This window comes from Prionailurus bengalensis, chromosome D1, assembly GCF_016509475.1.
Source record: "Prionailurus bengalensis isolate Pbe53 chromosome D1, Fcat_Pben_1.1_paternal_pri, whole genome shotgun sequence".
NCBI classification, from domain to species: Eukaryota; Metazoa; Chordata; class Mammalia; order Carnivora; family Felidae; genus Prionailurus; species Prionailurus bengalensis.
In genome coordinates this window covers 69849774-69869260 of record NC_057346.1, presented here as the reverse complement: position 1 = coordinate 69869260, position 19487 = coordinate 69849774, and the positions used below count along the sequence as shown (strand labels likewise).

At 49.0% G+C, this 19487-nt stretch overlaps 1 protein-coding gene across 1 annotated transcript; it reads right to left on the bottom strand.

The window, feature by feature from the left end:
• Nucleotides 1-1949: 1949 nt before the first annotated feature.
• Nucleotides 1950-4306, bottom strand: RASSF10 (Ras association domain family member 10). The gene has a single exon (XM_043580701.1). The coding sequence runs from the start codon at nucleotides 4000-4002 to the stop codon at nucleotides 2497-2499; it is 1506 nt and encodes a 501-aa protein (XP_043436636.1). The 5' UTR covers nucleotides 4003-4306; the 3' UTR covers nucleotides 1950-2496.
• Nucleotides 4307-19487: the final 15181 nt, after the last annotated feature.

Below are 19487 nucleotides of genomic sequence, written 5' to 3'. Positions count from 1 at the left end.
AGCAGCCCGTCAAAGTTTAAAATAATAATAATAGTGAAAAGGAAAACAGCCCCTTTCTGCCAGGCAGTCCTGTTCTGCCAACTTCTGTATTCTCTTTTGAGTTAATAAACGTCTAAGAACCACCTCCCCTACCACTCTGGGGGATTAAAAAAAAAAAAAAGGGAGGAAAAAAACACAATAATTTTAAAACCACCAGGTCAGCCCATTGCCAGCAGAAGCCATTCAGACAAGCAGCGTCTGTCACCCTCTAACGAGGATTGTGCCTCTGCCTCAAGAGGGAAGCTATCATTAGGCTTTGTGTTTATGAGATCAAATGATCATCTAGGGGGCAGTGGCCCTCTTCCGGTCCCTTCCCCATTTCAGTCACGCTCAAGACCAAATGCGTAGACGTTTTCCGCATCAGGCGAAACTAAAACACCGTAATTACGCCAGCTAATGTCTTCCGAAAACATCAATTAAGAAAACGGCCTTTTAATCCCCCTTTTCCTTGAAAACCTGCGACATCCACGTGCATTGTAACGGCAAGGGACAGGGGAGGGCGGGCTCCCCAAAGGAAACAGCTGAAATGGTTGGAGGGCGGTCAGGTGAGCAGGTCCCCGCTGGTGACCAGCAGACGCGACCTCTCCAAGGAAAGAAACGTCTCTCTACAGCAAGACCTCTGACGTTATCTTCACGTGCAGTGTTGAAACCAGAGCCAGCCCCTGCATGGTTGGGCTGACACCGGGCTTCTGCAAACCACACACACACGCCATTGTTAATGCCTCCTCAGGACAGATTAGATCCCACATTCCTCAGAAGCACTGAGCTCCAGAGGGAACACTGCCAACAGGCTCCTTCCACAGGCCAACAACTAGCTACAACTGATAACTTTTCATTGAAATAACTGCAACAATTACCCTGAGTCCCCACCAGGGCTCTGTCACCGGGCTATTAGGAGAGAGGTGTTGTGCTTGTATCTCCTGGCGGCTGCAAAGGCAAGAGCCAGAGTCATTCGAGTTGTCTTCGAGCTCACTTTTGTATGCTTTTATCTATGGCTACGTGCCACGGTTAATCAAACTGCTCACCCAAGGTGTACTATTAGACTGACTTCTTTTGTTTTCTTTGGGGGGGCCTTATCTAGTAAGCCTGGATACTTGCCCTCTCCGTTTAGGCTTGGACAAGTAACTAATTAATCTCTGACCAAAGATACTGAAGGTTGGCTTGGGTGGGGGTAAAACACCTTGAGGTCATGGTTGGTTTTAATCACACAGCTTAGTTCAAAAGCTGAATGCTAACAAAGATCTTGGCTTTCAAGTCTTAGTTTCAACCGGCGTGCTCATTAAATAGCAAATTTAGTTGTACTGAACTTGGCTTCTGCAACTTTCCTCCTAGTTTTCTTGGAGGAGCAGTGATTGAGAGGATGAAGCGGCAACATGAATGAAAATTAAGGACGGCACAGGTACCTCTGCGGGAGCAAATCCCGAAGGGCCTACATTAAGCTGTAACCAGGGATTAGGCGTCCCAGGATTCTCTATCATCTCAAAAGGGTTATGTTTGGCTTTTGTAATAATAAAAGGTCATTGTAGGGAAAGGATTCTATTTTACCATATACTGTATTTGCTAGGAGGAAATACGAGGCTAGGCTTCCATACAGCTCAGCCTTTGAATGAAAAGAAAAGATGGGGCACCTGGGTGGCTCAATCGGTTAAGTGTCCGACTTCCACTCAGGTCATGATCTCCCGGTTGGTGAGTTCAAGCCCTAAGTCGGGCTCCGTGCTGACAGCTCAGAGCCTGGAGCCTGCTTCGGATTCTGTGTCTCCCCCTCTTTCTGCCCCTCGCCCCTCATGCTCTGTCTCTGTCTCTCTCTCTTAAAAATAAATAAACATTAAAAAAAGAAAAAAGAAAAGAAAAGATGAACAGTGTAGCAGATGGGTAAATCCCCCAATCTGCAGAAATGTAAAGAGCCAGGATTTGGGTGCCTGTGGGTTTTATCAGAGATGTAAGCAAGGCTGAGACGAACACCAGTGCTCTTTGGCTAGTTTTAACACGTTCACAGTCACAATTAACATTCAAGGAATTTCCTTCTCATCCAAGAGTTTCTTTTAAAAGCACTTTATGCCACAAACTAAAGTTCTAGCTGCCATCAGTCCTTCCCATACAGAAGATTGCTGAAATCTCCATAATACTTTTTCTTTTTCTTTTTTTGAAAATGGGTTCGGACCACGTCAGTTTCCCTGGGGCAACTGTTTTCCAATACGGGACGTTCTCACCTCCTCCCTCCTTCCTTCCCCTAAAAGAGCTTGGAATGGAGACCCGCCTGCCTCCTCCGGGCCTCCCCGTCCCGCACCCCCTCCACACTCCCTGGCCTGGCGGGTGTCGCCAGCCCTCCCTCCGCCCCGCGAAGAGCAATGCTACCTGGCAGGAGCTCCCCCGCCCACCCCCTGCCTGGTTTCGAGTCCCTGAGCCGGCCAAGGCCACTGCTTTCTTCGAGGAAGGGAGAAGCGTGGTCTACACCTCTTACACAAGAGATTCGCACACGGGCACCGAGTCCGAGTCCTGGCTGTGCATGGAGCTCAGCCCGGTATCCGAGTCCTCGTCGTTGCCAGGACAGCTCTTGGCCAGTCCGCGGGCCTGGTCCACCCACATCTCCGCGCAGCCCTGAGGCCGCGGTTCCCGGGAGGGTCCGCCAGAGCCGACAGTCCCATCGGGGACCACCGTCAACTCCAACGTGTGCAAAGTCTGGAGGAGGCCCTGCAGCTCGCGCTCCTTGCTGTCCCACTGCTGCTGGCTGTAATCCAAGTCCGACTTAACGGCCTCCAGGTCCGTGTTGAGCCGGAGCCCGATGTAGAGGCTGGTGCTGAGCTGCGTCCTGACCCTCTCCTGCTCCAGCAGCAGCTCGCCGTCGAGGCCACCATCAGGCTCCAGGGGCTCCTCCCGCGCGGTGAGCTCCTCCTGGCGCCTCCGCATCCACCTCTGGTTCAGCTCCTCCTGAATCTCGGCTGAGAGGCGCTCCAGCAACTCCTCCTGCTGGGCCCGCTGCTCCTGCAGCCGCAGCAGGTCGTCGCACCGCCGGGCCAGCTCCTCCAGCGCGGCCGCCTTTGCCTCGCCGTCCAGGGGCGCCGCCGCCGCCACCGCCGCCTCGGGCTCCTCTACCGGGCTGGGCTCGTCGACCTCGATGCCTGCGCCCACCAAGTAGGTGTCCTGCACGTAGTTGACTCCGTGTCGCCTCATGCGGTCCAGGTGCACCTTGGCCTCGTAGCGATCGATCTCGCGATCCAGCTCCCGGAGCCGCTGCACCTGCTGACGAATGGTGTGGTCCTGGGAGAGCACCAGATGCACCAGCGTCTCCATGCGCTCCACGGATGCGCTCTCGGTGGCCCGCGGCGGCGACGAGCAGGACGAGGCGGTGGAAGACGACGTAGACGAACAGGGCGACGACGGCTGCTGCTGGCGCCGCCGGTTGAGCTTGGCCAGCTTGCGGAAGGCCTTGCGCACGACCCGCCTCTGCTTCTCCTGGGTCATGGCCAGGCTGGGCCGCGCGGGGATGCCCCGAACCGAGCAGGGGCGCTCGCGACTGAGCACAACGCGCGCCTCGGCGCTGCGGGGGCCCGCGTTGGGTAGTGACGCCTCGCTGCGCACCAGCACGAAGCGCACATTCTCCTGCTCGTCGCCCCAGGCGGCCCAGAGGCGCAAGATGCGCGTCTTGTTAGGCAGGATGCGCTCAAAGCCCCGCCACTTTTCCACGATGCAATAGCACTGCGGGGGCCCGCACAGCATGCCCTGCGGCAGCGCCTCGTCGTCGTCCTCCTCGTCTTCGTCCAGGAGTTCCCGAAGCTCCTCCCGGCCTGGAGAGTCGCCGGCCGTTCCCCGCCGCCGGCCCCGCCGCTGCCTCCGTCGCCGCCGGCAGCCGTCCTCCAACAGCACCCGAACCACGTCCGAGCAGGTGGTGCGGCGGGAGAGACCAGACACCAGCTTCTCTTCCTGGCAGATCCACACCGATATCTTCTTCTCCGAAGGATCCATGGTGCAGCCGGGACGCAGGTGGCGGGTCGGGCTGGGCCCCAGTGGGGCGGCAGCGACGGCGGGCAGCCCGGCAGCTCTGGGACAGTTTAGGAGCCTGGGACCCTCGCCCGGTCCGCACTGGCCCTCCTCCCGGGTTGCGCACCGAACGCAAGGGCCGACGCAGGCTGGAATGGCCGAGGCCGTGCTCGGCCCGGACGGCGCGCTCTTCCTGGGCAGTGCGCCCGGGATCGGGCTCCCGCCGCTCTGGCTCTGCCCAAGGTTCCCGGGGCCTCCAGGTTTTGCTCCTCCCCACGTGGCTCCTCCCCCGCCCGCCCCCAGCGCCCAGATCCGCGGCCGGAGCGCGGGAGGCGCGGCGCCCGGACCCGCCCCTCGCTGCCTCGCCCCTCCCGGGAGCCGAGTCCGCCCCCCTCTCGCGCTGCCCGCCACGGGAATCCCGGCCCCTTTCGCGGACTCGCCGCTCTGTTCCGCTGCCTCTCCCTCGGCCCACTGGCTCCTCTCTTTGCGTGTAGAGCTACCTGTACGCATCTTGACTTTCTCACCTTTCCCGGCGCCCCTTGGTCCTTCAAGGCCTCGTCGTCTGGGGAGTGCCCTTTGCGCAGACGAGGAAACCGAGACGCGCAGCGTCTCAACTGGAGACTCTTCTGACCGCATCACTTGACCTCCAGCTGGGAGCAGTAAGCGCTGCCTTTAATGCGGAAGGCCTTCCAGCCCTACTCGTCAGGAAGCAATATTTGCATATTTAAGGAGAGGTATGCGGACTGTGCGCTCCGTGGAGATAGAGAGGGCTAGGCCTGAGTGGGCTCTCCGGAGGCTGGCTCCAGGTTCCCCGCATGGACAGCGTCGTGGCTCCCCATATTGCGGTGGCTTCTCACAGCCGTATTGGCAGGCGGCGCCTAATTCTAGTGGGATTTCGAGACCCTCGACCCCAGTCGCGAGCTTTTTTCCACCTCCGTAGGAGAACACTAGCCATGACCGTGACCGTTTCTGGCGTATCCAGTATCCAGATGTAGTCAGGAAGACAGAAGAGCCAAGTTTCCCAGCTCAAGAAGTCCAAGACCACAATGTGAATGAACTTCTTCATCCTCAGATGTTGATGAGGGTGGTCCTTTGCGTGCAAGACTTGGCCTCAGCGTGTCCTTGTAAGCACGGGTCTGATAAGGTCACTCCCTTGCGTCAAGACCTTGGATGACTGCCATTGCCTCCTGAATAAAGTACTTTTATTCATTCACTTGGTAAATATTTATTGAGTACCCACTGGCTCCAGATACTGTGCTAGGACTTTGGTGATGAACAAAGCACAGTCTTGGCCAGCAAGGAGCTCACAATCTAGTGAAGAGCCCCGCTGAGTGGAGTGTTGAACACAGCGGCTTCTGTGCTCTGATAAGGGAGGTATGAGGTGCTAGGGGAATGCTGGGATAGTATCTACCCAGCCTGGGAGAGCCAAGGAAGACGTTCCCCCCCTCTCCCCCCGGGGAAATAGCATCTTAAGCAAGGCCAAAAGCACCATTTAGGTCAGCCAAAGAAAAACCCGAGGGAGGAGGCAGGTGGCATCCCAGGCAGAAGGAGCCATATGTACACAATGGAGTACTACGTGGCAATGAGAAAGAATGAAATCTAGCCCTTTGTAGCAACGTGGATGGAACTGGAGAGTGTTATGCTAAGTGAAATAAGCCATACACAGAAAGACAGATACCATATGTTTTCACTCTTAGGTGGATCCTGAGAAACTTAACAGAAACCCATGGGGGAAGGGAAGGAAAAAAAAAAGGTTAGAGTGGGAGAGAGCCAAAGCATAAGAGACTCTTAAAAACTGAGAACAAACTGAGGGTTGATGGGGAGTGGGAGGGAGGGGAGGGTGGGTGATGGGTATTGAGGAGGGCACCTTTTGGGATGAGCACTGGGTGTTGTATGGAAACCAATCTGACAATAAATTTCATATATTGAAAAAAAAAAAGGAGCCATATGTGCAAAGTCAAGGAATAGAGAGCGTGGTGGTGTGGCTGTTACTCCGGCTACAAGGATCCGAAGTGAGAGTAGTGTCAAAGAATGAGGTTGGATGAGGGGCACCTAGGGGCTCGGTTAAGCAGCCGACTTTGGCTCAGGTCATTCGCTCATGGGTTCGTGAGTTTGAGCCTCCCATCAGTCTCTCTGCTGTCAGCACAGAGCCCTGCTTAGGATCCTATGTTCCCTCCCTCCCTCTGCCCCCCCCCCCCCACTTCTCTCTCTCTCACTCTCTCTCTCTCAAAAATAAATAACATTTAAAAAAAGTAATGAGGTTGGATGAGTGAACAGGAGTCCATCAGGAAGGGAGGTGAACCTACCATAAGGGTAATGAGAAGCCACAGGGTATGCATTATGAGTTCAGACTGGCTGAGCAAAAAAATCTCAACCCTGACACTTAGTAGCTCAGTAAGCTTAGGAAAAGTATTTCAACTCTCTAAGCCTCAGTTTCTTCATCGGTGAAATCATGATAATAACATACCCACCTAATAGGACTGTGATAAGTTTTCGATGCCGAGACGTGGCAAGTCCACGGTGGGTGTTTTATTGGAGGGTTAGAAGCCAGGGGGTGTATTAGTTTTCTATTGCTGTGGAACAAATCGCCATAAATTTAGTGGCTTAAAATAACACGCAGTTATTAGTTTGTAGTTCTGGAAGTCAAAAACCCAGTATAGGATGGCTGGCTTCCCTGCGCATAGTCTCCCGAGCCTACTGGCAAAGCGTTGGCTGGGTTAAGCTCTCATCTGGAGGCTCTGGGAAGGAACCCATTTCCAAGCTCACTCACGTTGTCGGTAGAATCCAGTTCCTTGCAGTTGGAGGAGGGAGGTCCCTGTTTCCTTGCTGGCTGTTGGTTGGAGCTCACTGTCCACTCCTGCAAGCCCTCCTTAGGTCCTTTCCACGTGACCCTCTTCATCTTCAGGCCAGCGACCGCATGTTGAATCCTTGGGAAACCTCCTTGAATTTGAGTCTCTGTGACTTGCCCTTCTACTTGCTGGAGAAAACTCTCTACTTTTAGAGAGCTCACTTCATCAGGTAGATTCACCTGGATCATTTCCCTGTGTTTAAGGTTGACTGATTAGTAGCCTTAACTATATCTGCGGAATTCCTTTTGCTGTGTCACCTAGCATAATCACCAGAGAAACACCAGAGTGATGGAGATCATAGGGCCTCTTAGACTTCTGCCTACCACAGAACGTAACATGATCTTCTCATTTGAAAAAATCACTCTGCGTTGGGGGTGACGGTGGGGGGGGGGAGGATGAGAGGCAAAAAGGCTCTTTAGAGGATTGTCATATACCTTCATGGAGGAGACGGTGGCCTGCACTGAGTGTAGGCAGGGGCAGTGAGGGGGCTGGACAAAATTGAGAACTATCAGAGAGGTAGGGCTATTTCCATCTCCCTAGCATGGTATTGGAGGTCTCTGATAGTCTGGCTCAGCCCATTCCCCCGAGTCCTCACATGTTTGGCTATCCCTTCCTCCTTCCCGCCGGACACGTGATCGTTACAGCTTTGTTCTCAGCCGTAATCCCTACTGGATTTTAAGCTCCACGAGGGTAGCGATCCTACCTGTTCTTGCTCACTTTTGAATCCTCTGCATTTAAAGTACAATGCGTGGCACCTTCTAAGTTTACTCAAGTATCTGTCAGATAAAGGGATGAGCAAATGAATGAGTGGATCCTACATTCTAGCAAGTCAACACCTCACTCATCCAGAACAGCACGGATGTCTTGATGCATCCATGCTTTGGTACATGCTTTCCCTGCTTATGAGGATCCCTCTTAAACAACTGGAAAACGCCTACTAATCCTCCAGAAGCTGAGCTCAAAGATCATACACTCTGGGAATCCTTTCTTTTCTCCTCCAAAAAGAATGGGTTCCTTGCTCTTCTTCTGCCTCTCTTAATATGCAGAAGTTACATTTTTTAAAATATGTTTATGCCACAAGACTTGAGAGCTTTCTGTGAGACTGGATGGACTGTCTTGTTTATATTTTGGTCCCCAGTGCCTAGAGAGTGCCTGGCACATAGTGGTGCCTCTATCTTCCTCGATGCTATAAGGAACACTACAATAAATGATGTCTAAGATATTCTGCTACCCTTAGGGTTAGTATAATTTCTCTCTAGAGGCAGACAGATATGTGGGATCCCTGTTACAGGAATGATATATATGAAATTCCTGCTGGAGTAATTAAAGGGTAATCAAGGGGTTCTGGGAAGGATAAAGAAGGTGGGACCTTAATGAGCAGAGGGAAGGGGTTGAGGGTATCCTTGGAGGGAGAGATCATGTGAGTTAAATGATTAACGTAGGTATGCATATGGTTGGTTGTATACCAGTGTTTTAGAGTGTGGGTTCTGGAATCATCCTGCTTAGATGAACCTTTCGCCTTTCAGCTACAACTTTTCTAAGTTTTCTTTGTGTGGAAAAAAGAGACAATAATAGAACCTTTCTTATAGAGTTCCCAGGAACACAAAATGAAACGGTGTACAACAATAAAAGAGTTAACATTTCATCTAGCAAATGCTCAATGAAACATACCTAGCTTTATCCACAAGTTTTATTGAGTATCTACTCCATGCTCTACCGTGGACTTGGTGTTAGGACGCAGCAGTGGACTAGACAGGCATGGTCCCTGCCCTTAGAGAGCTCACAGACAGGGCTACTTTGGTATTTGTTCGATTAGAAATGTATTTGGTAGATTACGCTAGGCTGTAGTGACAAACGGAGCCAAACATGTATAATGGCTCAAACATGACAAAGGTTTATTTATCACCGACGTCATGGTCAAAAGCAGGTGTCCTGATTGGTAGGTGGTATTATTCTAGACAATAATATAGGGAGCCTGGTTCCTTCCACTTAATGGATCCAAAAGCCCATAGACTTCATCATCTACATCTGGCCAGAGGAAGAAAAGAGGAGGAGGGGGCCTACCTTCTTCAAGGCCATGGCTGGGAACTTCCCCTCACGTCCCACTGGCTGGAACCCAGTCACACGGCCACTTGTAATGGCGAGGGAGGCTGGGAAATGCAGTGACCCCAAAGAACCAGAAGTGGATTTTTGTGAACAGCTAGCTACCTGCCGCGAGAATCTTTATAAGAAACGGGAGATACGGCAGAGAGACTTCTGAAAGTGTATAGGTTGCAAATGGGTCTATATGTGGCCCACAGGATGTCTTAGGTGGAGGACATCCTTTCCAGGTAGCCACGTTCCCACCACTTTCTATGTCTCACATATGACCCAATTCACACACACTCGCAACTCACCTGACCGCCGTGCACCTTTGAGTCTGTGACTCCTGCTGCTACACATCCTCCCAGGATTTTTTCATTCACTGCCAGGGATTTAATACCCTTGATCTGTCATGGCTCCCAAATCTATGTGTCCCTTCCGGATCTCGTGATCTCCAAATAGGTACATGCAGCTGCTAGTGGCACAGCTCCACTTAGGGGTCCCCCAAACACCCCAACCATGTGTCAAAAAAGATAAGCTGAACCCATCATCTTTTTTCCTGAACCTGCTCTGGCTCCTGAACCCCTGTCTCAGACAATGGCCCCACCATTCACCAAGTGAGATCAGGAACCTGAGTGTCACACTCCATCACTCTCTAGTTATCTCCTTTCCCACAGTATATTGAAGTTCTGTGAGGGCATGGGTCTTCTCTTTCGTTTTCTGCACACAGTAGGCATTTGGTAAATGTTTGTGGCAGGGTGGAAGGAAGGAAGGAAGGAAGGAAGGAAAGGAGGGAGGGAGGGAGGAAGGAAGGATTGCTTATTTCTTATCTGGATCCTGCACTTTCTTCATGAGTTTCCTTGTCTCTGGTTTTGCTTTTCTCTCATACCCACTACTGCCAAATGTTTGATGACCCCCATTAACTTCAGTAGAGTCTACACACCCCTTGGGATCTGATGTCTGCTTTACCCCCAGCCTGTCCATTCCAGCTGCCCCCTTGTTCATACCGTCCTCTCTGACCCCCTAATTCCTACCCACCCTCCAGGTTTCAGCTGAATGATCACCTCCTCCTAAAAGTCAACAACATCCTCTCCAGGAAATAATCCAAGCAAAACTGGGCTTTAGGATGATTAACCCATATAACTAGCTGAGAACAATGGACGTCATGATGCCCTTTTGTTAGGAAGAAGACTGGGCTGCAGGGGAAGGTGAAGAATGGACTTAAGATTCAGACTGTGGTCACCTAAGCACCTTCCTACACATTGAGTAGATGCCTCCCAGCACACCAGGGACATTCCGGTTTTAATCCTCAGGGCTGTGCTTTCCAACACAAGTAGCCAATGGACGTAGGTGGCTCTGGAGCCCTTGAAATGTGGTCATCTGAACTGAGATGTGCTGTGAGTATAAACTACACACTAGATGTCAAAGACTCAGCACACACACACAAAATGTTTAATACCTCATGAACAATATGCTATAGAGACTACATATTAAAATGACACTGTTTTAGAAATATCAGATTAAATCCTTGAAATTATTTTACTTGTTTCTTTTTACTTATTCTTTTAAAAAATTTTTATTTATTTATTTTGAGGGGGGAGAGGCAGAGAGAGAGAGAGAGAGAGAGAGAATCCCAAGCAGGCTCTACCCCAACATGGGGCTCGATCCCATGAACCATGAGATCATGTCCTGAGCTGAAACCAAGAGTCAAACGCTTAACCAACCGAGCCACCCAGGTGTCCCTCTTTTTATGTATTCTTTAATGTAGCTACCAGAAATTTATAAATACCTATGTAGCTCACATTGTATTTCCATTAGGCAATGCTGTCTATGGGAAGGCCTAGAAACTTGGAGCAGATTGTTTGAGCCTCTTCGAGTGGAGCTACCCTAAGAGTCCTGAACAAGTGCATATCTGTCTTGGGTCGTGGCCACCTCCAGAGAAAGCCACTGCATATCTTTTCTGGATTTGTAGTTGGAAGGTTTCTTTTTGTTTTATGATGTCCCTCAGAAAAGCCTTGTGCTGCAATGTAAGCCAGTCCCCTTAGGCAGCCTAAGAAGCCCGCTCTTGAGGCCCGCCCACAGCTGGATCCCATTGAAAACATACATTGTTGCTTCCCGGACAGGATTTCAGCATCCCTGCTCATCCACCAGCCCTAATGTAAGACACATAGATTCAGGCAGTGCTCTGAGCCAGAAAAATACACAGGCTTCATAATGGGAGAAAATATACAAAAATATACTGATAACCGAGGGGAGGCATTCACAAACAGGACATTTAAAAAAGCAAAACGCAGGGCGCCTGGGTGGCTCAGTCGGTTAAGCCTCCGACTTCAGCTCAGGTCATGATCTCGTGGTCCGTGAGTTCGAGCCCTGTGTCGGGCTCTGTGCTGACCGCTCAGAGCCTGGAGCCTGTTTCGGATTCTGTGTCTCCCTCTCTCTCTCCCCCTCCCCCATTCATGCTCTGTCTCTCTCTGTCTCAAAAATAAATAAACATTAAAAAAAAAAAATCAAAAAAAAAAAAAAGCAAAATGCAGAAAAGGCCAGTCAATACAACCGTACCAAAATTTGAAACTTCTGACGAAAACAGTACAGAAGGATATCATCAATGATGTTGAAAAGTTAAATAATAACTCAGGAGAAAACATGTACCTTGTAGGTACCAAAAGCTTAGGATTTAGGATGTAAAAAGAACTCGCAAAATTTAGTTTAAAAAAAGATCATGCAAAATCATCACACGTCGTGTAAATGGGTAACAGGTAGACTACGGGTAGAGGAATTACGGGAGGAAGAATAAATGGCAACAAACATGAAATAATGCGCAACCAGACCAGAAATCAGGAAAATGTAAATTTAAGTAGAACAAGATGCCCTTTTCCTGCCAGCAGATGGGCAAAATGTTTTAAATCGGTAATAACACTGTTGGCAAAGATGAGATACATCCTCTCATTCGCCACTTGTGTAAATCAATACACCTATTTTAGAGACAATGTGGTACTATCTCTTAAAAATAAAACTATGCATACCCCGTGTCCCAGCAGTTCAACCTTCCAGTATCTACCTTAGAGAAACACACATATGCTCAGGAGGCATGAACAGCGGTGTGAACTGACCATTTTTGTTTCAGCAAGCCCCTGGATACAATTCAAGTGTCCACCAGTAAGGGACTGGCTGAGTGCACTGGGGGACAACCATAATTTGGAAGGCGAGCTGTTAGCTAGAGCCGGTAGGTTTATCTGCACAGGCAATAACAGATCTCTAGGATGCATTGTTCTGTGCAAAAGGGAAGTTTTGGAGGGATGTATGTGCTGGGATCCCATTGATATTTAAAAAAATATACACACGAAACACATACCCCTACGCATGTACATAAAACCACGTTGTATGTTTTCCAGGGGTACTGATATCTGTGTGTGCGTGCACAGAGCCAGGTATCAAAGGCACCAGACTGAAAGCAGTGAATCTCTCCTGGAGGAAGAAGATGTTTGCCGAGGGAGAGGATCAGAGAGGAACTTAGCTTCCTCTGTAATGATTTTACAAGATGAATTCAGTCACGTATTACCTGATTATGCAGTTACAGTGTACGATTTTAAAAAGTGAGAGGCCTCAGGTTGGATCACTGAGTCCTGCTTATCCTTTAGACCTTTTCTTCACCTGCCCATGTCTCCTTGCTGTGGATACAGCCCCGGGAACAAGGGCATCTCCGTTCCCTGTAATCTGAAGGAAGTTATCTCAGGTGCTTTATCTCCAAGGATGGTGAATTAAGAGTGCTACCGTAGGCTGAGGAGGAGTCCAGTCGAGTACCTGGTTTAAAGAATGGGCTTCATGCTGGGGCACCTGGGTGGCTCGGGTCCTGATCTCACGGTTTGTGAGTTCAAGCCCGGTGTTGGGCTCTGTGCTGCCAGCTCAGAGCCTGAAGCCTGCTTTGGATTCTGTGTCTCCCTCTCTCTCTGCCCCTCCCCCACTCGTGCTTGCTCTCTCTCTCCCTCTCTCTCTCCCTCTCTCTCTCAAAAATAAATAAACATAAAAAGAAAAAAAAGAATGTGAATGTGCTTCACCCTGGATCTTTTTTCCTCTTGTAGGGGAGCTTCTAAGAAGGCAACACAGAACTTCTACGAAGTTCTCACAGTGGGGACAGAGCCCTTTGCTCAATGTCCTCGTGTTGGATCTCAAGGGTGGCGAGTCATTCGATTCTATGGGTTTTGAGTCATCTTCCTTATACCTGTGAGAAGTGAGACATAGCTCCCTCGCTCATGAGAAAACTGAGGGCCAAGGGGCAGGCACTGGCCAGTTTCCCAGCTCACGGAGCCCTGTGGGAGCTGGTATTTTGTTTGGCATTCCTACCCGTCCAGTCTGTCAGTCACGGTTCGTGGCGGCCGTGGAACACCCCAAACAGGAACTTCCGCCCTTAATTATCCTGAGCCGTGCAGAAGTGTGACTGGACCTTACTGCCTGAATCAGTTCCTCTTAACGATTAACCACAGAAAATAATCTGGCAAATTGTGTTTACGGAAATGCGTGGCTGCTCTCTCAAATGCATCGGGGGGAAATCGGGGACCTGCCGCTCTCCACTGAGGGAGCGCATTCCTCACCAGCCTGAGCTGGGGCAGAGATGCTGGGGTGAGGGGTGCGGAGGGGGGCCTCCTCAGGGACACGGCATCTAAAAGTGAGGTCGGCCAGCCACCTGCTCAGAATTGCCCGTGGTGTTTATTAAAATGCAGATTCCAGGGCCTCTCCACACCCATTGAATTGGAGTCTCTAGAGGTAGGCCCAGGAATTTGTGTTTAAAGCTATCTCCCCTGGGGCTTCCTCTGCACACTGAAAGTTGAGCCCAACTGCACGAGGAGGAAAAAACCTGAGACAAGCACGCTCTTAGCAAGAATTCTCTTTAGCACCTTGGCTCCATGAATAGTAACCATACATATAAAGGACATCCACACCGTAGGATGTTGGCAACATATGACAGGCAAGGGATGCCCCAGGGAAGAGAGAGAAAGGAAGACACAGGACAGAGTAGGGGAGGAGCGGCTCATTCATTATACTCTGCAATCTTGTATCTTTGGTGGAAGCTTTGTATCTTCTGTTGGAAGCCTAGGTTACAAGGTGATAACGTAGAAATGTTTAGGTACGAGGGTCTCAAGTAGCATTGACTTCAGTCATCTGAAAGACACTCTGGAAGATATTTGACATTCTTAGTTTTTGTTCCAACAAAACCAGCCTCGTTCCTGATTCACAGATCATCCTGGGAATGTATGACTTACAGTCAGAGAGAAGTCTCCTGAGCAAAAAAAACCCCAAAAAACAAAAAACAAAAAACCACGGTTCATTCAATGGTCTATGACATCACCTTTGAAGACTATGTCAAAAGGGGTTTTGTTCGATTAATTTTCATTATCTGTTGTTACCCAATTAACGAAAGGTGATCCTATTAATGAGTGTGTGAACGAGACAGTGTCTTCGTTGCCACATCTGAAACATTCCCCAGCCTTTTCAGGGTGGAATCGGCCTGACCCCAAGTGTGGCCTTTCTTCATTGTAGAGAGATACAAACTCTCTCCAACCGTCCCAACACCAAATTATTATGTGTCAGCTGCTCGCCACCCAGGACACAATACGAGGCCTGTGCTTGAGTTACTGCCATTTTATATGAGCAAAATGCTAGCTTTCTTTTTTCAGCAAAGTCCACCGCGTCGGGAGAAGTTTCAATACCACGTTTCTTGGTTTGAAAGCAGGATTGTTTTATGAGCTGGCACCAGCTGCAGAGAACTCGCCAACTCCCTTTAAGAAATAATGTTTAGAAGAAGCTAAATTTGATTGAATGGAACCTTTGATACAAATGACTCTCAGACAATGAAACTATCTTCACAAGGAGATGTTCTCTTCCCCCACTGAGGAAGAAATAGAGACATGTTTCCATTGTCACTGTGGCCGGTCTGGATTGAAAAGGAAGGCTGTGGGAGAGATAAGCAAAAATAGGTTACATCTGAGTATGCCGGCCGTCTCTCCCCGCTTGCTGGAGAATCTCCTCTTTGTCTCACTCCTGAAGCACAGCGTTGTTTTCTTGGACCGGTGCTCTGAGTTAAACCTGGATTAAACTATGGATCCCTTACACCTGATTTTGTGATTTCGCGACTGACACAAATGCAAACCTAGAACACAATAGAACCCCGAATCACTTAAACCTCCGTAAATAGGAAAGAAGCCACTCGATCTTCCGAAAGATTGTCCGGTCGCTTTCTCTTCCATATCGATTGTTCAGCTATAAAATGAAATCACTGAATTCTTCCGTGTGCAAGCATTTGCTACTTTTGAGTATACGTTAAAGAATTTCACAGAGCAGAACTGTGTCATTAAAAGTATCTTATCCATCCACGTGATTCGGCAGTTTCGTTTCTTGGTATGTGCTTATCCAAAAGATTTGAAGACAGGTCTTGAAGACGGATGTGCACACTCAGGTTTATAGCAGCGTCGTTTACAACAGCCAAAAGGTGGAAGCACTCCCAACGGCCATCGACAGATGATAAACGGATAAACAAAATGTGATGCACATACAATTCAGCCTTAAATGGGAGGAAATTCTGACATGCTACAACGTGGATGAATTTCGAGGTCATCAGGCTAAGCGAAATAAGCCAGTCATAAAAAAAAGAAATACCTTAGGATTGCATTTATATGAGGCACCTAGTCAAATGCACAGACAGAAAGTGGAAGGGTGCTCACCAGATGCTGGCGGGGAATTGTTGCTTTATGGGTGTGAAGTTTCATTTTGCAAGGTGAAAAAAGTTCTGGAGATGAACAGTGGTAAGGATTGCGCCACAGTGTGAATGCACGTAATGCCATTGAGCGATACGCTGGAAAAAAAAAAAGTAAGAATAGTAAATTTTATGTCATGTACATTTTTACCAGAACTTAATTTGTCTAAGTATTTCAGATTTTTAGGTCAAAGCGCTTATTAAGAGAATCTTCAACTTTTTCAAGATGTAAAATGCTTTCCACGTGACTTTAAAAGTAAATATTGGGGTGCCTGGGTGGCTCAGTCGGTTAAGCGTCCGACTTTGGCTCAGGTCATGATCTTACTGTTCATGGGTTCGAGCCCCAGGTCAGGATCTGTGCTGACAGCTCAGAGCCTGGAACCTGCTTTGGATTCTGTGTCTCCCTGTCTCTGCCCCTCCCCCGCTCATGCTTTGTCTCTCTCTCTCTCAAAAATAAATAAATGTTAAAATAAAAATAAATACAAATAAAAGTATAATATTTTGGGGTTTTAAAATTATTTAAAAAAAATTTTTTTAACATTTATTCATTTTTGAGATTGAGAGAGGCAGAGCACGAGCAGGGAAGGGGCAGAGAGAGAGACACACAGAATCCAAAACAAGCTCCAGGCTCCAAGCTGTCAGCACAGAGCCCAACGCGGGGCTCGAACTCACAGACCATGAGAACATGACCTGAGCTGAAGTCGGACGCCCAACCGACTGAGCCACCCAGGTGCCCCCTTTTTTAAAAAAAAATTTTTTTTAATATAATATTTTGTTAATTCCCTGCATCTTTCAGGAAACTATGTTTCTGGTAACTGTCCACTTGAAGAAAGCCTTTATCTTCCTATTGCTTTCAAACCGTTTCTCCCTGGACCCATGTATAGTCAGATTCCTTAGCCTCTTGTGCTGGTCTGTGGCTTCATCGCTCTGGTCTCTACCAGAAACTTAGGTAAATGGTTGCAAGCTTTGGTAAACTTGAACAATGAGAGTTGGGTACTGATCAATCTTTATGTTGAGGAGCCTGGAACTATAAAGCATATTCTTAATAAAAATTAATGTTCTACCTAGTTCACAGAACTGTGCACAGAATTAATAGCACAAGGCCCGCAGAAGTGCCTGGAGGCAGCTGACAAGTTATCTTAGTAGATATTTGCTTATTAAGCAGTAGCAACGAACAGAGCTGATGGACCCAGGGACATTGCTTTTATCCCTGTTTCCTGGGCTAGGAGGCGCTAGGTTTCTAAGCACGTCTCTTAGGAACAACAGAAGAAAGGGTCCTAAATCCCCACTCGAATGTCAGCTAAGTGAAGAAGTTCCATTATGTATACGTTATATATTGGGGTTCTGTTCACCCCCAAAAAGTTTAAATGCACTAACCACGAAGACGTGTTGCTTGACTGTGCACCTTTCTTTCTCTCTTTCCTGCTTCCCCCCTGTTCCAGTTCCACCTGGGAATCAACGCAGTTGTCCGGAGGCTGAAGCCACCCCAAGCAGTGCGAAGGGACCGAGCTGCGGACCCAGGCCAGGGGGATCTCACGTTCCACCGCCGGTGGCAGTGATTGGCCCGGGAAGGGGCACGTGACCTCAGAGGGTGTGGTTAGAGTAAGTCTCAAGCACTTTGCTGATAACATTCATCTGCACAAAGATTTTTGCTTCCTGCCTCCATGCCTGGGCGCTTGCAGCTCCAGGGAACAGCTGGAACCCGGTTACCACCAAAGGGTTTGCCCAGATCTGCCGGAGGAGGCGAAGTAACACCAAGGACGCAGAGCCAAGAACCGGTGAGGCGGCAATCGGTTCCCATTCAGGTGTTCGAGCTAGCCCCGAAGCTCTTCAAATCTTTATGGGCTTTTCAATTACATGAGCCGGTGAATTCCCTTTATAATTTAAGCCAGTATGAACCAGCTTTGCTCTTAGAACCAAAAACATTCTGATGCCTCATCCATCCATGTCAGGTGGCCCCTTCATTTTGTGGATGAGGAAACTAAGTCCCAACATGCTACGTGATCAGTTTAGAGACATGGCCTTCCCAGACCCAGGCCTTTTTCTTTCACTGTTCTGGTCACTTAGAGCGTGTTTGTGATGAGTTTGGCAGCAGTGAATACAAAGTTAATCCTTATTACCAAGCACTGATCGGATGTGCTCCAAAGTGCTGAGACCGATTTGGACTTTGGACATTGGACTGTGGCAATCAATCTCATTGCCGTATGGTCACCCTGTGTATTACGGGTCCTGACGATTCACTAGAAAGAAGAAAGGATCAAGTAGTTGGAGCAAGGTGTGAGGACTTCCTTGAAGAATTTTATTTTTTTAAGGTTTATTATTTATTTTGAGAGAGAGAGCGAGAGAGCTGGTGCATGAGTGGGGAAGGGGCAGAAACAGAATTCCAAGCAGGTGCCACAATGTCGACACAGAGCCCATTTAGGGGCTCGTTCCCACGAACCGTGGGATCATGACCTGAGCCGAAATCAAGAGTCGGGGGGTTAGCTGACTGAGCCACCCAGGTGCCCCAAAGAATTGTATTTAATTTACAGTTAGTTTGCCAGCAACTCAGGCTCGATTTTATATGCCGCTTTGCCACTTTCTTCTGAACTTGTCACGGACTTTTGCTTCTTGCTAATCTTCCCTTATTACCACTTCTTATCTTTCAAAAGGACAACCTCACCGCCCTGTCTTCTTGCCTTTTGGGCCTCCTCTACAGCCACCAAGACTTACATACATTATAAATGTACGGGAAGGATGAGAGAGGGAGAGAGAAGAAATAAGTGTATGTATGTGGCCATGTGCACGTAGCATGTATGAAAGAAATCGTGCATGGTCGTGACAGTCCTTGTTGCCGCAGCTGATAACCAGGCAGAATTGCTGTTTAGAACTCCCTTCCTCCACTCCTCATTCCATGTTTCCTTCCTTTGCCCCCAGCCAGGATATCAGCAGGTGTGGGTTCTTTACCTGGTAGAATGACCTCAACTTCCCTTTCTAAAAGGTCTGACTCTTTAGTGCTTCTGCCTGGTTTTGTCCACTAAGTGTTACTCTTGGACATGCAGGTGCCCCAAGAATCCCATGGGTTGCAGACATGGTCCTCCAGGCCCTCCCTGTGTGGCAGCCTTCCACCTTCTCCTTGGTTACCAGAACCTAACTCCCCAGCAGGGACAGCCACTCCCTTCGTTGCCTCTTTGTTTGGTGACCCGGTGAGCCCATGATGGTCGACTTGGACGGAACCTGCCGAGAGCATTCTTCCCTTGGGCCCTCAGACCTCCAAGACATCAGAACAAAGTTCTGGGAGCGAGTGCTTCCAGTTACTTGGACCTGTGGATTTTATTTATGGGGAAAACAGAAAGATACGCTCGTTGCTGTGTCAAAGTGTATACCACACCCCATAACATAGAACCCTGAACTTTCCCGATGTTGTCTATTGGGTGACAGAAATAGGTCTTCAGTAGGGTGTCCCACCATCCTTGCGAGGTAAGAACAGTAGATCCCATGGGCATAGGCCTGTTGCCTCACTTCTTTTGCTGTGAAATGTGTTCCTTGATCAGAAGTGATGTTGTGGGGAAAACGATGACAGTGAATAATGTATTTTGCAAGTTCATGGAGTTGAGACCATAGCTTAGGGTTGGCCATAATTTGCAACAGCTGGAAGGCATCACCACCCCTGGTCCTGAAAGGGCAATGGGGAAGAAATAGTGTCTCTGGGCCAAGCGAGAGCTAGAAACATAGAGGCAAGTCCCACCCACCCCAGCAGGAGGGACACAGAGGGACACAGCCCTTGCCAGAAGCACAGCACCCAAACAGGG

Coding starts and splice junctions, on each gene's coding strand:
- RASSF10 (XM_043580701.1), bottom strand. CDS start 4,002: ATGGATCCTTCGGAGAAGAAGATATCGGTGTGGATCTGCCAGGAAGAG.